This window comes from Brassica oleracea, chromosome C2 (genome assembly GCF_000695525.1).
Source record: "Brassica oleracea var. oleracea cultivar TO1000 chromosome C2, BOL, whole genome shotgun sequence".
Taxonomy (NCBI): domain Eukaryota; kingdom Viridiplantae; phylum Streptophyta; class Magnoliopsida; order Brassicales; family Brassicaceae; genus Brassica; species Brassica oleracea.
Window position 1 is genome coordinate 1475505 of NC_027749.1, and position 19478 is coordinate 1494982.

The 19478-nt window shown below is 33.8% G+C and overlaps 4 protein-coding genes across 4 annotated transcripts; 2 read left to right on the plus strand and 2 right to left on the minus strand.

The window, feature by feature from the left end:
* Nucleotides 1-5407: 5407 nt before the first annotated feature.
* On the minus strand, nt 5408-6804 carry LOC106324910. The gene is made up of 3 exons (XM_013762916.1): nt 6548-6804; nt 6140-6274; nt 5408-5817 (listed from the first exon to the last, which is right to left on the minus strand). The coding sequence occupies exons 1-3, from the start codon at nt 6722-6724 to the stop codon at nt 5452-5454; spliced, it is 678 nt and encodes a 225-aa protein (XP_013618370.1). The 5' UTR covers nt 6725-6804; the 3' UTR covers nt 5408-5451.
* Nucleotides 6805-7231: 427 nt separating this feature from the next.
* On the minus strand, nt 7232-8820 carry LOC106325803 (CBL-interacting serine/threonine-protein kinase 2-like). Its single transcript, XM_013763854.1, has 2 exons — nt 8763-8820; nt 7232-8694 (listed from the first exon to the last, which is right to left on the minus strand). The coding sequence occupies exon 2, from the start codon at nt 8691-8693 to the stop codon at nt 7377-7379; it is 1317 nt and encodes a 438-aa protein (XP_013619308.1). The 5' UTR covers nt 8694; nt 8763-8820; the 3' UTR covers nt 7232-7376.
* A 3034-nt stretch (nt 8821-11854) lies between these two features.
* Nucleotides 11855-14348, plus strand: LOC106324743 (40S ribosomal protein S4-1). Its single transcript, XM_013762717.1, has 5 exons — nt 11855-11947; nt 12310-12387; nt 12474-12654; nt 12741-12838; nt 13751-14348. The coding sequence occupies exons 1-5, from the start codon at nt 11945-11947 to the stop codon at nt 14177-14179; spliced, it is 789 nt and encodes a 262-aa protein (XP_013618171.1). The 5' UTR covers nt 11855-11944; the 3' UTR covers nt 14180-14348.
* Nucleotides 14349-15060: 712 nt separating this feature from the next.
* On the plus strand, nt 15061-16799 carry LOC106324989 (probable WRKY transcription factor 26). The gene is made up of 4 exons (XM_013763000.1): nt 15061-15332; nt 15519-16030; nt 16329-16457; nt 16534-16799. Exons 1-4 carry the CDS (start codon nt 15186-15188, stop codon nt 16703-16705), a joined length of 960 nt encoding a protein of 319 aa, XP_013618454.1. The 5' UTR covers nt 15061-15185; the 3' UTR covers nt 16706-16799.
* The last annotated feature ends 2679 nt before the right edge of the window (nt 16800-19478 follow it).

A 19478-nucleotide genomic window follows, 5' to 3' on the forward strand; every position in this document is an offset into this window, starting at 1 on the left:
ACGCAAATGCATGATGCGTTATGAAGAGAACAGAGCAGGAGCATGTGTTGCTATCGAGCACGTGGGAAATAAACGGCTTATGCGAATTTTAGGTTAGGCCCACTCTACTTTTAGACCATTATTAACCCGGGGTTCAGCGGAGTTTTTAGCGGAAGTTAAGACTTTAAGAACCGATTCTTAATTTTTTAGTTAAAAGTCTTAATTTTCGCTAAAAACCTCGGGTTAATCATGTTCTTACATTTTTAACAGGGGAGTGTTGTGTTCTCCTTGGAGTTAGTGTAGGTTTGGTTTGCTGCTTTCTCATTTATTATTCTCGCTTGTTTTTGGTCCCATTGTTGTCGGCAGACACAACTTTGGACTTTTTTTCTTTACTGGAAAACGGCCAAACAATTATCATGTTTACTTGATTCTCTACTTACTCTATTTATGATTGCTACGTGCCAATATCATGTTTCAACGATTAAACCATGTGGTTTATAAGGGTATATATTGGTACTATTCCAGTGGCATAGAACTCAATGTAAATACCATATAACAACAGTGTACACAGTAAACGAATTAGTAATACATTTTATGAATACACAACAAAAACTTAAAAGATGAATCAGTTTAAGAATAAATAGTCATTTTAAAACCACAAGATACGTGTTAATAATAGCGAGTTGCGGACCCGCAGTTATCAACGTATAAACATCACGCTTAAGATGTCGGCCGAGTTTTTCCAAATTTGGACAGAGGAAATATATACCTCTAACGGATGGACTACAATTATAGCTATAACTAGGTGTTTTCCTACACCATGTGCATTAAAAAAAAATTTAAATCTAATTTATATTTAAAAATAAATTTTATTAAATATTATTAAATATTATAGATTTCACTATTTTTTTACTAATATTTAATATAGATTTGATATATATTAAATCAATTTATATAAAACTAATAAAAATGTTATAAAATTGTATAATTATCAAAAAATTAGCCTAAACAATATTTATAAAATTTGTAGATATATAAGAAACTAATGATATTAAGATTATATATTTAAATTTTTAAAAAATTGTAGAAATTTTCGAAAGCTTTAGTAATACAAATTGTATAATTATACAAAAATAATAATATTTCAAAATTTAAAATGTTATATATGAATATATTTATTTATAGATGATGTATGAGCTATTACCATATTTAAAAAAATTACAAAAAAAAATATCAATATTAAATGTAATATATGAATTATTACCATATTCTAATAAGTTTGCCAAAAATATAAATCAACATTAAATGAAATTATCCATGTCATATTTTTCGGAAGTCATGTCATCAATTTTAGTAGTTATGTCATATTTGTTTTGTGAAAATGATTGTAGAAAGGACATCTGGCAAAATCACTTCGCAAATATAGTCTACGGGATACAAATAAAATATCTACATTTTGTTTCTTGTCAACAAATGAAAATTATATGCTTTTCAAGTTTTGTCTATAACAATGAATATAAGACTGAATTTATTTAATTTTGTTTTTTCCTTTCAACGTTAGATTTTTACGTTCGTGGTTGTCGACCTAATAAAAGGGAAAGTTTCTTATAAGAAAGTTCTTTTCAATAAAAGGGAAAGTTTCTTATATTCAATTGTTTTGGTATATAGATTAACTAGGATTATTTATCATATTAACTATACTATTTAAAATTTTGTTTGACAACATACTATTTTAAGAACAAAACTTAGGTTTATCCCTAAGGTGAACTTTTAAATTCACTTCCACTCTTGTTACCAATCAAAATGTCACATAGATTAATAATAAAATACTTTATTTTTTAAAAAAAAATCTAAAATAATTGAAAAAAAATAATGACGCTCATTTTAATGACGCCAACGCCGCTAACTAAACCCTAAATTTTAAATTCTAAACCCTAAATCTTAAATCTAAATCCTAAACCCTAAATTCTAAACTCAAACCCTAAATCCTATATCTTAAACCCAAATCCTAAACCCAAAACCCAAACCGTAAACTCTAAACCCAAACCCTAGACCATAAATCCAAACCCTAGATCATAAACCCAAACCTAGACTGTAAACCCAAACCTTAAACCCTTAAACCCTAAAGAAACAACATTGACAATAACCCAAACTTTTAGGATATAGGATTTGGGTATATGGTTTGAGTTAAGAGTCTAAGATTTGGGTTTAGGATATAGGGTTTGGGTTTAGGGTTTACGGTTTGGATTTAGGGTTTAGGATTTGAGTTTAGGGTTTAGAGTTTGAGTTTAGAATTTAGGGTTTAGATTTAAAGTTTAGGGTTTTGTGAGTAGCGTTAGCATCATTAAAATTGGCGTTATTATTTTTTTTTTAATTATTTTAGATTTTTTTAAATAAAATTAATCTATTTTATTATTAATTTAGGTGACATTTTGATTGATAACAAAAGAAGAAGTGAATTTAAAGGTTTGTTCCTATTTTAATTAGGATAAGAATCAAATGTTTAAAGGTTACGCATGCACATGCAAAAGAAAGAAGACAAAATGTATAACGTGTTTAATGGTTCTGATTTCACTTGTAAAAAATTGTTTGGATTCGAACACTGATCTGTCTTTGCGTCATCTTTCTTTAAATCTTAATCTTTGTAAGTGTATTTTTTGTTAAATCTATCTTTAGAGCTTAAAAAATCTTCATCTTTGGGACGAATCATGTTCTGTTCAAGCACAATCACAGTCCCATATTAATGAAATAACCACTCCCATCCCACGTGGTATCACGTTCATTTCCACACCTCATGTATGTTATGGACCAACTTTTTTAGTTGGGTATCGCTGTCAAGCAAAAGAACAAAAACATATACGCCTATAGCTGAGTACCCACACCTTGTATTAGGACAATACTTATATACAGTCGTTTTCAAGATATACAAAATAATCATTCTATTTTTACCAAAAATGTAAATATTATTTTAAATGAAATCTATAAAATCTGATAAAAATGTAAGATTTCTAAGCTTGGTTACACTGCAAAAAGAAAAGATAAACAACATGAAAACAAAGACAACATGTACACACATTGTTTTATAAGGACACATTCTCTGCCTCCACCTGCTATTGTACGGACAAAACATTAAGAAAAGGATATAAAGTGCTTAAGAAACAGAGGTTAAAAGGGCTTGTAGTGTTCACACCTTGGAGGGATTGTTCATATTAGAGATTTCTTATATACAGTCGTTTTCAAGATATACAAAATAATCATTCTATTTTTACCAAAAATGTAAATATTATTTTAAATGAAATCTATAAAATCTGATAAAAATGTAAGATTTCTAAGCTTGGTTACACTGCAAAAAGAAAAGATAAACAACATGAAAACAAAGACAATTGATATGTTAACTGTTAAACTTGATAATGCAAATAATTAGAAGTAACTAGGCATGGGCGTTTTGGATATGCGTTCGGTTCGGATCAGATATTTTAACTATCTGGTAATTTGGATATGAGGCTAGATGATCCATATAAGAACTAGCAAATTTTCGAATCTCAGTTCGAGTAGTTTCGGATTTGGGTCGGTTCAGATAAGAAAACTAAGAATTGTCTAATACCCAGTTTTTTTCTAGGTTCTTGTTTTGTTGCAGTTTCGGTTCGATTATTTTGGATCTTTGAGATAATTCTGGTAAATATTGGGTATTACGGATAAAATATCGAGTAATTAAGATGATTCAAATAAAAATTTCGAATAATTTGATTATTTTAGATATTTTGAATAAAAATATTTGAATACTTTTTGATAATTTCGTGTGATTTAGATATTTTTGATAATTTGATTTTTCAAATATTTTCGGATACTTATAATAATAGATTTTTAAATTACATATATTTTGTTATATATGTTATATTTTCGGTTCTTGTTTTGATCAGTTTGGATATAGAAATATAGGAACTATTCGGATATTTGAGGATTTTGGTATAGTTTTGGTTTTGATTGTTTCGGTTGGGTTACGGTTCGGGTTTTTGGTTCTGGTGTTTTGCCCGAGCCTAGAAGTAACGACACAATCTTATAAAAATATCATCTTAGACAAGTATGACATAGTACTGGTAAAGATATTAAGAGCTGAATTATATATCGACATGCCGTAAAAGCATCATTATCCAGGGTTTCGTAGGACGAGATTTTTAGGAGATCATAAGAAACTGTTTCTTAACTTTTAACTAAAAAATTAAGAAATTGTTTCTTAAGGTAGTACTTTAAGAAACAGTTAAGAAACAATTTCTTAACTTTTTAGTTAAAAAATTAAAAAACAGTTTCTTATATTCTTCTAAGAACCCCACCCTAAGAAACCTTATATAATGATGGTCTAAGACACACAAGCTCGGTATATGATGCATTAGGAAAGTGGAGCCTACTGCCTACGTTGCTTTCTTCATCCTATTCGTTTTGTAAACTCTTAGACCATGATTAACCCATGATTCTTAGAGTAGGGTTCTTAGCGGAAGTTAAGAAACTTTTTCTTAACTTTTAACTAAAAAAACTAAGTCGACAAATATAGACAAGCAGTTGAGAGACTTGCGGCCTACTGTAATGGAGAAAGATACACTATCTTTTGATTGCGACTCTTAACCAAAGTCCGCGACATTACTCTTCCTCTATATCTTGTCTACACATGCGTGAAGCGATTTTTTCCCTCGTGTTTATCGAGTAAGGATTTAGATGATGGATGGATCAAAAAGTAAACTATTACGTTGCTTTTTTTGATCATTTTTTTTTTGGGGATCAAATAGGTCTTGCTTTTTGAATACTTTTTTTTCTTTAATAAGCAACGTATTGTAGCCCACGTACAATCCATAGAAGCAGACCTAAGACTCTAAAGGGCAAAGACAGTTTAATTTTGAAGACCAAAGGAGAAGACTCTGAGTCACCTAGAACTAGAAGGTTCAAAACCTTAACACCCTACAAGATTCAAAACACTTGCAGGGTTCAAAACCGTAAGGGCAAAGAGTGTTTAAGTTCCGATACGATAAGAGCACCTCCAACAATGAATTTTAAAGAGGTTCTAAAATGAGTTTTTAGAAAAAGAGAAGAGAAAAAGTAGAGAGGAGTTTTAATGTTTAGACTTTAGAACTACATTAAAACTTGATATGACACTTGTAAACAATATATTAGTTGATTTTTGTTTTACAATTAACTTTTAATTAATTAACTTTTAATTATCTAATTACAATTTATTAAAATATTAAAATATTTTTTGTTTAAGAAACTCTTTGGAATTTTTTATTGCTGGAGGTGCTCTAAGACCTTGTTCATGTATCTATAGTCAACTTAGTTAAACAGATAAATTAAATATTTATATCTGAATATTAACAAAATGCATAATATTATAGGTATATAGGCTTTTTTTTTTATAGGCATATAGAATAGGCTTCACTTCATCTTTACACAAAACATATAACCGAATCCTAGGCTAATAATCCCTTAAGATGTGCTACTTGTTGTAGTAACAGAAGACGCCTCCTCAGGCTGAGCCTCACTAGCCATGGTTTCCGGCAGTGAGGTTTCTTGCTGAACCACCGGTGGAGCTTCCGTGAGGGAAGGGGCAGAAGCTTGAACAGTTTCTGTAGGTTTGAACTTGTTGATGTAGTAGCTAAGAGACGGTCCACTGTAATCCACTGCTTTTGGTCGAGCAGGGGCGTCTTTTCCGACTTGGAGGAGTATAGAGGAAGCGGAAGCGAGTGCGATGAGTGCAAGACCTCCTACGATTGCTGCCGTGTTCTCAGCCCCATCGGACGAAGATCCTGCAGTGCCTGAGCTTATGGCGCTCTCTGCTACATACACTGCAGGCTGCGAAAAAGTAACATGAAAAGCAAGAAACTAGTTAAAAAAAAAAACTAGTTAAAGATAATAAAAACGTTGCTCAAAAAAAAAAAGATAATAAAAACTAGTTAAAAATAATAAAAACTAGTTAAAGATAATCTCCTCTACTACAGTCCATGAGTCTAATGCCTATCAAAAAGATTGAAGCTTTCTCTCCAAATCTTTTTCTCTGTTTTGATCCTTTCTTAGACATACTAAAACTGACTCAAGGAAAATATTAAAACTGACTCAAGGAAAATATTAAAAAAAAAAACTAAAAAAAGGATGGTATGAGAGGATAGTAGAAAACCTCAATAGAGTAAACATTAGTCTGACCAGCAGTATCTTTCTCAACATAGCCAGTCCAACCACGCTTCCTTGGTGGAAACGTTCCCACCACTTTGGTCTTTTCTCCAGCTAACCATTCCATACTCACTGTCCCAACCTGTGTGTTTCAGCCATCAAACAATATCATTTTTTTTCAAATTTTTAAGATGTTCATAGTTTGTAATCACTTCAATACAAATTCTAAGTGTTAAGTGTTTTACTAAAAGTGACCAATTTTTTATGAAATCTTAATACTAAAACATCAAAAGAATGTGAACTTATCCATAATCATGGAGATTTTGAAGTTCACTCATACATACTCTGTCACAAAAAACAGAGCTGCACTACTTTGCCAGCAACCTCTGAAAAATGATTATGATTGTGTGAGTACCTCTTTGTCGGGAGCACATTCCTCGGCATTACAATCAGGATCATTGGAAGAAGCTCTAACGACGGAGACGCAAAGTTTCCTTCCGCAGGACTTGGCGCTGAGGAATCTGCCAAGAGGCTTGGGAGATGGTAAAACGCAGCCGTTTAGGGATAGCAAGACATTGGAAGTGCAAGACATGGTTAGATCAGATACGAGGAGATTCTGCTGGGGTTTGGTTTATCTCTCCGAGAGATGTGAGGAGGACAAGACTGAAGAGACGATCATGTGTCTTGTCTTTGTGTTGGTGGGCTTTTCAATCAGTCTACTATAAGTGTCCACACCAAAAACTAGGCCCAACAACAGCCCATGTTCAATATGGCTATATTGATATGTGACTTTAATCCGGTAAAACCAAAACGAACCGAAATAGAGAAAGTGTTTTAGATTTGATAATAATAAATATACCGAATGAATGTAATTTAAAAAAAACCGTGATATATGAATATGGTTTAGTATATAACCGAATAACCCGAAAACTGACAGTATATAAACCGAACCAAAGTAGATTTAGTTTTTAATATGGCAGCTATTTTTTGTAAACCGAAATCCGGATTGAACATCCTAAATGTGAAACATAGTTTATGAAATAAAACACTGTAAAAGCTTTTATATACTTCACCAAGATTATCTTAATCACACCACATTCATAACATCCTCCCATTGTAATCAACCAAAACCTCAATAAAACTCACAAACACTGCTCACATGAAACAAAACAAATCGTTAAAGAGCTCCTAGTTTGTTACAACAATCAACTATCTATACAAACGGATGCATGCAAATAAAACCATTAGCCATGCAACACCAGCTCATCCTCCTCCTTCTCCCCTTGCCAAACCCAAACAATATCCGCCAGAGCAGGCCTAAGATCCTCCTCCACCAGCTTCTGATACTCCACAGTATCCCCACTACATTTCTTTACTTCAACCAAGTGAAACGTCTCCGCCACTTGAAATATCTCCGCATCAATCAACAACCTCCCTTTCCTTCCCTCCTTCCCTCCTCCAAGTTTAAACAGCCCTGCCTCTTGCTTCCTTATCTTCATCTTCATCCCCTTAGCCACCTCCTCCAGCTTAGAAATAATCTCCGAAGCAGGCTTTCTAGACGTGAACTTAGACTCTTGCTTCTTGTGCACGTCTCCGAATAGTCCTCCTAGGTCAAACCCTGATGACAATGATATAATATCAAAAGCGTTCAAGCTTGTTAGGTTGGGAGGAGGAGGCTCATGGCTTTCACTTTGACCTGAACCACCAGCCTCCATGGGATTAACCTCTCTAACTTGTTGCTTCTTGTGCTTTAAACCTTTCCTGAACCAAGAACTCTCCTTGATTCTTGACATGGTGATCCTCGTCTCATGGTTAGGATCCAGCATCTTACACAACAGCCTCTTAGCTTCAACGGGAAACCCTCTAGGGCACTTAAACTGTCCTTTACCAATCTTCACGTACATATCCATCAGATTAGAGTCGTAAAAAGGGAGATAACCAGCCAAAAGAACAAACAAGACAACCCCACAAGCCCAAACATCAGCTTTAGCACCATCATACGCCTCACGGTTAACAATCTCAGGACAAACATAAGCACATGTACCACACGCCGTGCGAAGCAAGCCATCTTCCCCTTTAGACTCAGCAAGCGCGCTTAAACCAAAGTCAGAAACCTTGAGGTTATCGTCCTCGTCAAGCAAGAGATTCTCCGGCTTAATGTCGCGGTGGTACACTCCCCGGCTATGACAAAAGTCAACCGCGTTGACGAGCTGGTGAAAGTACTTCCAAGCGACTTTCTCGCTAACTTTCCCCTTTGTGATCTTGTCGAAAAGCTCCCCGCCTTTGCAGTACTCTAGGATGAGGTAGATCTTTGTTTTTGTCGCCATGACTTCGAGTAGTTCGACGATGTTTGGGTGTTTGGCGAGGCTCATCACGGAGATCTCTCTCTTGATCTGCTCGCTGTGTCCAGGTTTCTTGATTTTTTCCTTGTCTATCATCTTGATAGCTACGCTCTCGTTGGTGTGGATGCTTCTTCCGTAATATACCTTGGCAAAGTGACCTTGACCTAGTAATCTTCCAACGTCGTATTTATCGGTTAATATACTCGGTTTGTTCTCCATCCTAATCGACAAAAAATTCAAGAGTTAACAAGAAAGTGAGAAGCAAAACACAGAGAATCTTGTTCTTACCTCTTATGATATGATAAAGATGAGACTTATCTTTCAAGAAAACAAAAGAAGACGTGGGGATCTCTGCTTTTGACCTCTGGTTATCTCTGTCTTGGTTAGTTTATAATTGTGTTTTCGTGTTTCCTACGTGAGAAGGGAAACATTCAAGTTCAAAAAAAAGAATGTATACATATTCTCCTGTGGACTTGTCCACCTAATAACGCATATGTTTTTTTTTTTTCGGAAGACAAAGTCTAAGTTTTGTTCAACTCGTAAGAAAGAAGCGCACATGAGAAAAGAGTAAACGTTACATTGTTTTATATGGACTTGTGTTATACATCATCTGCCTTCTCCTGCTATTGTACGGACAAAATACTAGGAAATGTATATAAAGTGCTCGATAAATACAATTTAAAAGGGCTTGTAGTGTTCACGCCTTAGAGGGATGTTGTTGATGGTCGTGTTTCTTGTCTTGTTCATGTTCTTGCTACAATGGTTCACAATGTTGTTCTTACTTCTTGTTCGTCTAATATTATTGATGGGTCTAGCTCACACCCAAAAACTATTTCAAGAATAGATGATTGCCCGTACACATATATATTGCCCAAGACCATGTCACCACACAATGTGTGACTTTAATAGGCCCTTCGAGATGTGGGTGGGTAAGGGTCCAATGGAAACAGCCCAAACCCAATATCTCGGAAATACCAAAGCAATATAGGCCATTTTTTACACATTACATTAGAATCATGACGTTGAGAAGCAAATTACCTCTAATGAAGCCGATTCAGTCAGTAAAGTATTCATCGTTTGGTCTGACTAGCGCATCAGCTCTGCTTCTCTGTGTTGATTTTTCAAATCTTGACTTACTTTTTGGGCCGAAAAAGAGATAAGATCAGTCCCTTGGTTGGTTTTAGATTTGTAAATGGCCTTGTACTAGCTTAACAAGACCAATAGTTTATATAAACGAACATATCTCGGGTTTAAGTTTTGATTTTTTCCAATATATAATCGCAGAGGGGACGAGAACTGCTTCCACACAGAGGAAAAAGAAGAAGTCGTTTTCAGCACCGAAACAACTGCAAAAATGGTTCGTCCAAACCTCTTGCTTTGCTCTTAGCTTGTGATTATCTGTATCTCTTTTGCGTTCAGTGATTGATCAGCTCAGCTCTTCCTAGACATGTACATTCAAACTATGAGCGTTTTCTCATTGATCCTATGATCAGTGACCAGTCTATAATGTTTTTGTATTCTGTTTCTATGGTTAGTTTATGTTTTGAATGTTTTTATTTGTAAAATTTGCAGGCAAGGGGATTGAAGAAGCATTTGAAGAGGCTCAATACACGTTTTGATAAACTTTTTGGTCCCTTCGTACGTTTTCTTTGTCTTAAAAACTTGTTCATTTCTCTTGGTCTCTCTGTTCATCTCTCTCTCTCTCTGACTCATAATCCTCAAAGATTGTTCTTCTCTCCAAGTTCCTCACAATCTTTTCTTGTTGAAATCACAGGTTTTGCCATCTCCAACGACAGGCACGGTTCCTTCAGAATCTCTGAACAACGGTTTGCTCATCGACCAGAATGAAATCAAACCTGAAGATGCGAAGGATGCAGCATGATGCTTACTTCACCGCCAAGCAACAGTTATTCAATTAACGGCTTTTTAGAATTTCATTTTCTTAGATAAGTTATAATGCCTTTTTTATTAAGTTTTTCTGTTTAGAAGGGTTAGGAGGTTTATAACCGACCCTTATAACATTATAGTTGTGTTTTTGATAATCATTTTTTTGAAAGATATTAATCAAGAATTTTCTCTTATAGCCTTGTATTGATTCGATTTAATTCATATGTCTCGAGAACTTTGTGTTGATTTTGATTCAATACATCAGCTCAAGAAGTAAGAGCGTGACTAATGGGGGTTCTTAGGGTGAGTTCTTAGCGGAATACAAGAAACCGTCTCTTAAAAGATATTTAAGAGCCGGTTCTTAGTTTTTTTAGTTAAAAGTTAAGAGACGGTTTCTTGTATTCCGCTAAGAACTCCACCCTAAGAACCCCCATTAATCATGCTCTAAGGTCTCTAGAGATTTCGACAAATCCGTAGATTTGAGCTGAGTTGAAACATTCAAGTTCAGAAAAAAACATGTACATATATTGTCCTGTGGACTCGTCCACCTAACGCACATTGTTTTATAAGGACTTGAGGACACATTCTCTGCCTCCTCCTGCTATTGTACGGACAAAACATTAAGAAAAGGATATAAAGTGAGGGCTTGTAGTGTTCACACCTTGGATGGATTGTTCATATTGGTCATGTTTCTTGTATTCTTTCATGTTCCTGCTACAATGGTTCACATTGTTGTTCTAGTTATTGTACATCCTGCAAAACCACGCTTTAGTTGCTCGTCCTACTATCTTCATATACATCTCCATTACATTAGAATCATGAAATTGAGAAGCAAAGTCCCGAATGAAGCGGATTCGATCGATTAGTTTTATCAAATAAATCTATAATTATTTAAATGAATTATTATTTTAAATATTTATTTCATAGTATTACTAAAAATTAAAATATATTGTAAAATTTAGAAACCAAAAAACCAAAAAAATGATAAATTAATGGTTGGTTAACACTTTTGACGATATAAACATGATTTTGAGAGTTCATGTAATATTTTTAAATTTTAATTTTACAAAGTTTTATCTAAAATAACGCTGTTTTGATAAATTAACGAATTGCTGACACTTTTGATGATCAACGTATATAAACACAATTTTAAAAATTCATATATTATTTTCAAATTTGGCTTAATTCAGTGTGGAATATGCACTGTTATAAAATCCGAGAAGAAAAAAATATGACACGTAAGGTATATATAGTATTTTAAAATTTTTATTTAATTTAGTATAAAATGTAGTACCTCAATATTCCGCGTAAATTTCACAGGTCTTTTAGTAGTGCTCAGCTCTTCTTCTCGAGTTAATTTAGTCTTGTTCTCTGGGCCGAAGAAGCGAAATAAGATCAGACCCTTGGTTAGTTTCAGATTTGTTAATGGGCCTGTAATAATTAAATAAGCCCAATAATTATATGAGTGAACAAATCTAGGGGTTACATTTTCCTTTTGATATATAATCGCTGAGAGAGCCGGGAACTGCCGCCACTGAGAGGAAGAAGAAGTCGTCGTCGTCCGCTCCGAAACAACTGCGAACATGGTTCGTCCAAATCTATTGCTTTTCTCTTAGCTTATGTTTCTCTGTATCTCTTGTGTATTCAGTGATTGCTCAGCTCTGCATAGACATGTACATTCAAAGTATGAGCGTTTTGTTAGTTTCCTAGGATCAGTGGCCACTCTAGTTTACTCGTTATCTAGCGAATGTTATGTTTTAGGACCGAACACTGACTGCAATGTTCTATTACCTTTGAAAATTAAGCTTTTGAAGGAATGTCCTTATGACAAAACTCTATCAAATGTGATAGTTTTGTATTAATTTATTTGATTGGTAAAAAAAAAAAATTATTTGATTGGTTCCTTGACTTGTGTATGCTTTGAATAGTTGTATTGTAAATTTTGCAGGCAAGGGGATTGAAGAAGCATTTGAAGAGGCTCAATGCTCCCAAGCATTGGGATCTTGACAAACTTGGTGGTGCCTTCGTACGTTTTCTTGTCTCAAAACTCGTGTTTCAAGACAGTTCATTACACATATGTCTTAAAATTGTTCGTGATGATGTTTCTTGCAGGCTCCCAAGCCCTCTTCTGGACCTCACAAGTCTAGAGAGTGCCTTCCTCTCGTCCTGATCATCAGGAACAAGTTGAAGTACGCTTTGACATACCGTGAGGTCATCTCCATCCTTATGCAAAGGCATATCCAAGTCGATGGAAAAGTCAGGACTGACAAGACTTACCCTGCTGGCTTCATGGGTACGCCTCTCTCTCTCTCTCTCTCTTCTGGTTTATTACCACATATATGATGATCACTGGCCTAAGCTGCATTTTGATATGAATAGATGTTGTTTCCATCCCCAAGACGAATGAGAACTTCCGTCTTCTGTATGACACCAAAGGACGTTTCCGTCTCCACTCCCTCAGAGATGAGGAAGCAAAGGTATTATACTGCATTGTCTTCTTTAATCTTTTGCCTGTATTTGAGTAGTATTAATTTTTTTTTTTAAAAAAGAATGCAAAACTGTTGAATTATATTATATAAAGAATTTAATTGAAAACTATTATTTATAGAATAATATTAAGTATTAAGGCCACTTTTTAAAATCTTGCCTTTATCTGAGTAGTATTTTTTTTAATAAAAAAAAATGCAAAACTGTTGAATTATATTATATAAAGAATTTAATTAAAAACTATTATTTATAGAATAATATTAAGTATTAAGGCCACTTTTTTAAATCTTGCCTTTATCTGAGTAGTTTTTTTTTAATAAAAAAATGCAAAACTGTTGAATTATATTATAAAGAATTTAATTAAAAACTATTATTTATAGAATAATATTAAGTATTAATTTTATTTAAAAAAAGAATGCAAAACTATTGAATTATATTATATAAAGAATTTAATTAAAAACTATTATTTATAGAATAATATTAAGTATTAATTTTATTTAAAAAAAGAATGCAAAACTATTGAATTATATTATATAAAGAATTTAATTAAAAACTATTATTTATAGAATAATATTAAGTATTAATTTTATTTAAAAAAAGAATGCAAAACTATTGAATTATATTATATAAAGAATTTAATTAAAAACTATTACTTATAGAATAATAGTAAGTATTAAGGCCACCTTTTAAAATCTTGCCTATATGTGAGTAGTATTTATTTTATTTAAAAAGAAGAATGCAAAACTGTTGAATTATATTATATAAAGAATTTAATTAAAAACTTGTATTTATAGAATAATATTAAGTATTAAAGCCACGAATAAGCTTTTTGACCAATAGCAACACATATTACATTTTGACCTTGTTGATTGAGAATTATGTTGATTTGTTTCGTTGTGTAGTTCAAGCTATGCAAGGTTAGGACCATCCAGTTTGGACAAAAGGGAATCCCTTACCTCAACACATACGACGGTCGCACCATCCGTTACCCCGACCCGCTCATCAAACCCAACGACACCATCAAGCTAGACCTCGAGGAGAACAAGATTGTGGAGTTCATCAAGTTTGACGTTGGTAACGTTGTGATGGTGACTGGTGGCAGGAACAGAGGGCGTGTTGGTGTGATTAAGAACCGTGAGAAGCATAAGGGAAGCTTTGAGACGATTCACATTCAAGACTCTACGGGGCATGAGTTTGCCACGAGGTTGGGCAATGTGTTCACTCTGGGGAAAGGAACAAAGCCGTGGGTGTCTCTTCCAAAGGGTAAAGGTATTAAGCTGACTATTATTGAGGAAGCTAGGAAGAGGCTTTCTGCTCAACAAGCTGCTTAAAAGTTGAATCATCCAAGACCGTTTGCTACCTTCTTGCTTCAGTTTTGAGCTTTTTTCTGTTGCATGTTTCTTGCTTGCAAAACCCCATAAGAAAGAAAAAACAGCTGAGCATTTTAGAGCGTTTTGTAATATTTGTATTGATTTTAAAAAAGTAATTTACTCTTCAAAATCATTCACTTGTGATGTACTCGCAAAATGATGCTGCAATGTCAATGGATCTGGGGAAAATAATTCTCAGTTTTCAAATTTAAGCCAATAACTGAATAAAATTTTAACTTACAAATTAGATATTCTAATCACTAATTTTTCTGTCAAACACAAATAAATTTTATATTTTCGCTGACCATGCTATTTTAGACCTGTTGAAAATCAACTCTTAAGCTTGTTATTGAATTTTATTAGATGATTTTTGACGGATTTAAAATGATTTGGTTAATAAAAGTATATGATTTATTCATGGTTGACTGAAAAGTTAGTGATTAAAATGGTAGATATGTAATTGATGTTTTTTTTTTGTTTAAATTTGAAAGTTGGAATTATTCTGGAGTTTTTTTTTCCTTTAATCCAGTATGCACATTCAAATTATGAAAGTGATATTTTGATTTGTACTAGTTTGTCCAGGTCACCGTGGACTGACAAAGTCAAGCTCAAAACAAAGAATGACAAACCTTTTCAAACCATTTCCTAAGTTAAGTATGAACCATTCCTTTGCTTTTTGCATTCTCTTGTTTCATGTTTGGCCATATATGTTTTATTTGTTTGTAAGTTGTAACGTTCAGTGATTGTGGAGCTACAAAACAAAAATATGTAAGCCGCCTTATAAAAGTCAAATATCCGAGTGTTTTAACTAAACACGCTTCACACTATGTCACATGTAATAACCCTTTATAATTGCTTGATCTTTCCCTCTCTCACTTAGTCAAATATCATTCCCTTAGTTTCCTGGAAACTTCCTCCTCTGCAGTAAAGAAAAGAAGAAGAAGAGTATCACATACACTAACCATTGATGGCCTCTTTCAACCAGCAAAGATCTGTTCCTAAGTTCAAGTCAGCAACACCGTCTCCACTTCCTCTCTCTTCCTACTTCCCTATGCCTCCTGGTCTTACTCAAGCCGACCTTCTTGACTCTCCTCTTCTCTTCACTTCCTCTAACGTATGTTCGCTTCTCTCTTATCACTTGAAACTATTTTCTCCCATTTGACTTCAAGAAACCCATTTGTCTTTTTCTTGGGATTGTAACAACTTAATGTAATAACTAATAAGTGAAGTTTCCTGTTCTTTAGTTAAGAAAAGCAACTCCTGTCTGGTTCATTACTCTTGTCTTCTGTCTGGTTCACAGGTTTTGCCATCTCCAACGACAGGCACGTTTCCTTTGGAATCTCTGAACTGGAAGAACAACGGTTTGCTTACCAACCGGAATGAAATCAAAGCTGAAGATGGGAAGGAGGAGCACCTTGATTTTGCCTTCACTACCAACAAGACATCTCCTCCTCCCTTCCTATCTCATTTTCAGACAGGAGATCAGCCTTCAACCCAAGTGGATGTACCCAAATTTGAGTCATCAGGTAACAAAACCTCTGAAGATGGATACAACTGGCGAAAATACGGACAGAAGCAAGTCAAAGGAAGCGAAAACCCTAGGAGTTACTTCAGATGCACGTATCCAAACTGCGTCACAAAGAAGAAAGTAGAGACTTCTCTTGTGAAGGGTCATGTCACTGAGATTGTCTATAAAGGAAGCCACAATCATCCCAAACCTCAGTTCAGTAAGAGGTCAGCTTCCACTGCAGCAACAAATGACGTCAGTTCTCATCAGAGTGGTGGTGAAGATAACGTAGATGCCAAAAGAGGGTAAGTAAAATCATACTCACTCCGTTTCATATTAGTTGTCGTTGTAGAATAAAATTTTCGATACAAAATAAGTGTTGATTTGGAATTTCAATACAAAATTTATTAACATTATTCTCCGGTCTATTTTTTTAAATCGGTTAAAATGTGGTTAATGATGTTTTTATTTAGAAAATATACAAAATTAAATGTTTCTTAATTGTGTACACAAATCTAAAATGACATTTAAAATGGAACGGAAGGAGTATGTCAAAAGTGAGAAAACAATGAGATGTGATTTGGATTGTTTGTATTAATGCAGGGAAAGACAAGAGGCTGTGAAGGAGCCAAGAGTGGTGGTTCAGACAACAAGTGAAATAGACATTCTTGACGATGGTTATAGATGGAGAAAGTATGGTCAGAAAGTCGTTAAAGGCAATCCAAATCCAAGGTTTTGTTTCTTTCTTTGTTCTCAACTTCAGTTTACAAGGAGGCGCTTTTTGACCTAAAACGTGTGATGCACGCAGGAGCTATTACAAGTGCACATTCACAGGATGTTGCGTAAGGAAGCAAGTGGAGAGAGCATTCCATGACGCAAAGTCAGTGATCACCACTTACGAAGGAAAGCATAACCACCAAATCCCAAACCCAAAGAAGACGTCACACCTCAACATGATCTCAGACTGTGTCAGCTTTTAGTTTTTCAGAACGTTATGTAACAAATGATGTAATAAACATAGAAAAGGCACATGCTATTAGCTGACATTTTGAAGTAAAAGCAAATCCATTCACTTTCTTTATATCTTTCGTCCCTCTGATGGTGACTGTGGCCATCCACGGTGCGTTTCGTGCACCTGAAGATTTGTTTCTTGAGGAACAAGAAACCATTGGATCAGGTCTTTTCAACTTCTTTAACCAAACTGCCTCAAAGGCAGCTGTTAGGCATATCTTTGAAGCCGTTGACTGAGTTCCAATCACAGTCTCAATCCCGTAAAGCCCCTATTAAGCTTATCTACCAGTGAAACAATATAGTCCTATAAGAAAAATTATTAAAAGACCCGTTGAGCTAACCCCAATTTTAGAAGGCCCATGAGCCTGATTCCAATCTACTTATACAAAGACCCATGTTTCTTAAGGCCCGTGAAGAAACAAAGTAAAATCACGTCTAAATCAACCTCAAATGCCATGTGTGCATAAATACATCATAGGAAAGACAGAAAAAAATAGCGTATAAAATATAATAAGTTTGCTACAACGATCCAAACTAATTTAAATATTTAAAATTTTGATATCACAGTATCTATAAAATCCAATGGGTCGAGATTCAAGAAAATCATTTAAAATAATTAATGATCTCTGGCCATTTACAATTTAGTTTTCCGTTGAAGACAAAGACCATGGAAAAGACAAAACGACCCGAGGTATAAACAATACAAGTCATCTCTTACGTAAGCATAAAGTTAAATTAAGGAAAAATACAATCTCCACATTGTCATTTCAGAAAAATACAAATTTTGAAAGATTGGGTATCGTGAGAAACATATATAGATATTTGTTTATACATATATGTTTATTTTATGACCTAACTCCAAACTCACTAGGTTAAAACATTAGCAATTGATTGTGACTATACTGTGTGACCACATTTTATTGTATTTGGAACGATCTTGTTGTTGATCCTATAAGACATCATGCTTATGTCATTTCAATACCCATCATCTAATTAAGTCATTTGTTTGATCCAGTCCCGGACCAACCTTTTATATTGTCCCAATCAAAATTTAAAACTATGCCCTCGTACATGTTTTATCAAGATCACAAAACATTATAAAAAATAACTTAAATTTTCATTAAAAAAAATCAAATTTCATAATATGTTCATAAAAAACATTGATATAAAAACACTTATTGCTAAAATATAGATCTTCTTGCATTTTTTCCTGCAAAATCATCCATTAAACTCCTATAGTCAAGTTTTTCGACCATAGCAGTCTCAATTGATAACATAGCCAACCTATTCAACCTTTCTTGTGACATGGTAGACCGCATATAATTATTTATTAGCTTTAACTTCGAAAAACTTCTTTCAGCTGTGGCAACCGACACCGGAATAGTCAACAATATGCGATAAGCAATTTCTGTGTTTTGACAACAATCCTCCATTTTTTCAAAAAATCAAGCACTTCAATAGGCTTTCAAACTTAAACATATGGTTTTGTAAGGGAAGTATAAACTATTATCTAAAATATAAATTTACTAATATATTTAAAAAATTTGACAAATCTTATTATAACTAAACATGTCCAATAGATAATATTTTAACAAAATAACCTACAGATTTTCTTTTTATGTATATACTAATAATTTTATTTTTTAAAAAAATATGCCACACTAATTTGAATGCCCTAATCTTTGGCTTGGGTGGCTTCCCCTCGAGGCCGGCCCTACTTTGATCACAAGATACGTATTGTCATCTCGTTTAACACAGTGCCTTATTTTCAATGAATTTTGATAAGGTGTGACCACATTTTTTTTATTTTTTTTTGGCTAACTACTCCAATTTTTTTGATAAGGCGTAACAAATTGTCATCTCGTTTAACACAGTGCCTTATTTTCAATGAATTTTGTTAGCAAGAGAGATTGGCTGTTTATTAACTCTAGTCAAATAGAGAGTTTTACATGATTTGAAGAAATTTTTACCAGTAATTGGATGTGTATCAATGTTCGACCTGTATGCTTGGTATATAGAAATATATTTACGGGAAAATGGATTTTGGAATTTACCTTTCTAAATTTCTGATTTTTGTACCATCTTCTTCGGAAACGTACAAAATACATTTTCATGAAATATCTCAAATGATATACATTCTGACAATGTATCCTTACATTAAATGCGATATAACTGAGAGATATTTGTTTTATTTTCAGAAAAAATTGAAGGCAATAATTTTATACCTGTATTCTTTATTTTTGAAAAAGGTCTCGCTACACCATTATTATGTATTTACGCGTTTATTTGTCTTTTTCCAATAACATTAAAGTAAGCTAGGGTTTGAATGCTTGTATCGTATACAGTTTCTAAGAAGTAGCTACAAAAAAATCTACATTTAAATATGAGATACCCAAAATCAAAGGTTGTGATTGTAAGAGAGCATCAAGTTTTTTGTGGGTGCATTTACTTCACTTGCTGGGCCATTTCTTTGATTTGCAATCTTATTTGAATTATTGTATCATAAATTATATAATCCAATTCCAAAAGAAGAAAACGGAGAGAAATGTGAAAATGATTTTAACAAAAAAAAAAGAAGTGAAAATGCTAAATAAGAAATACAGTCGTGTAGCTGGGACTGGATAGAGATCACTGTCGTGAAGTGTGTAATTGAGACGGCAGAAAGGAGACAGCAGAGATTGCACGTGAAGCACGTGAATAGAGCCTGGTTTACCTTATGTGAAGTAGGGGATGGCCCATTGG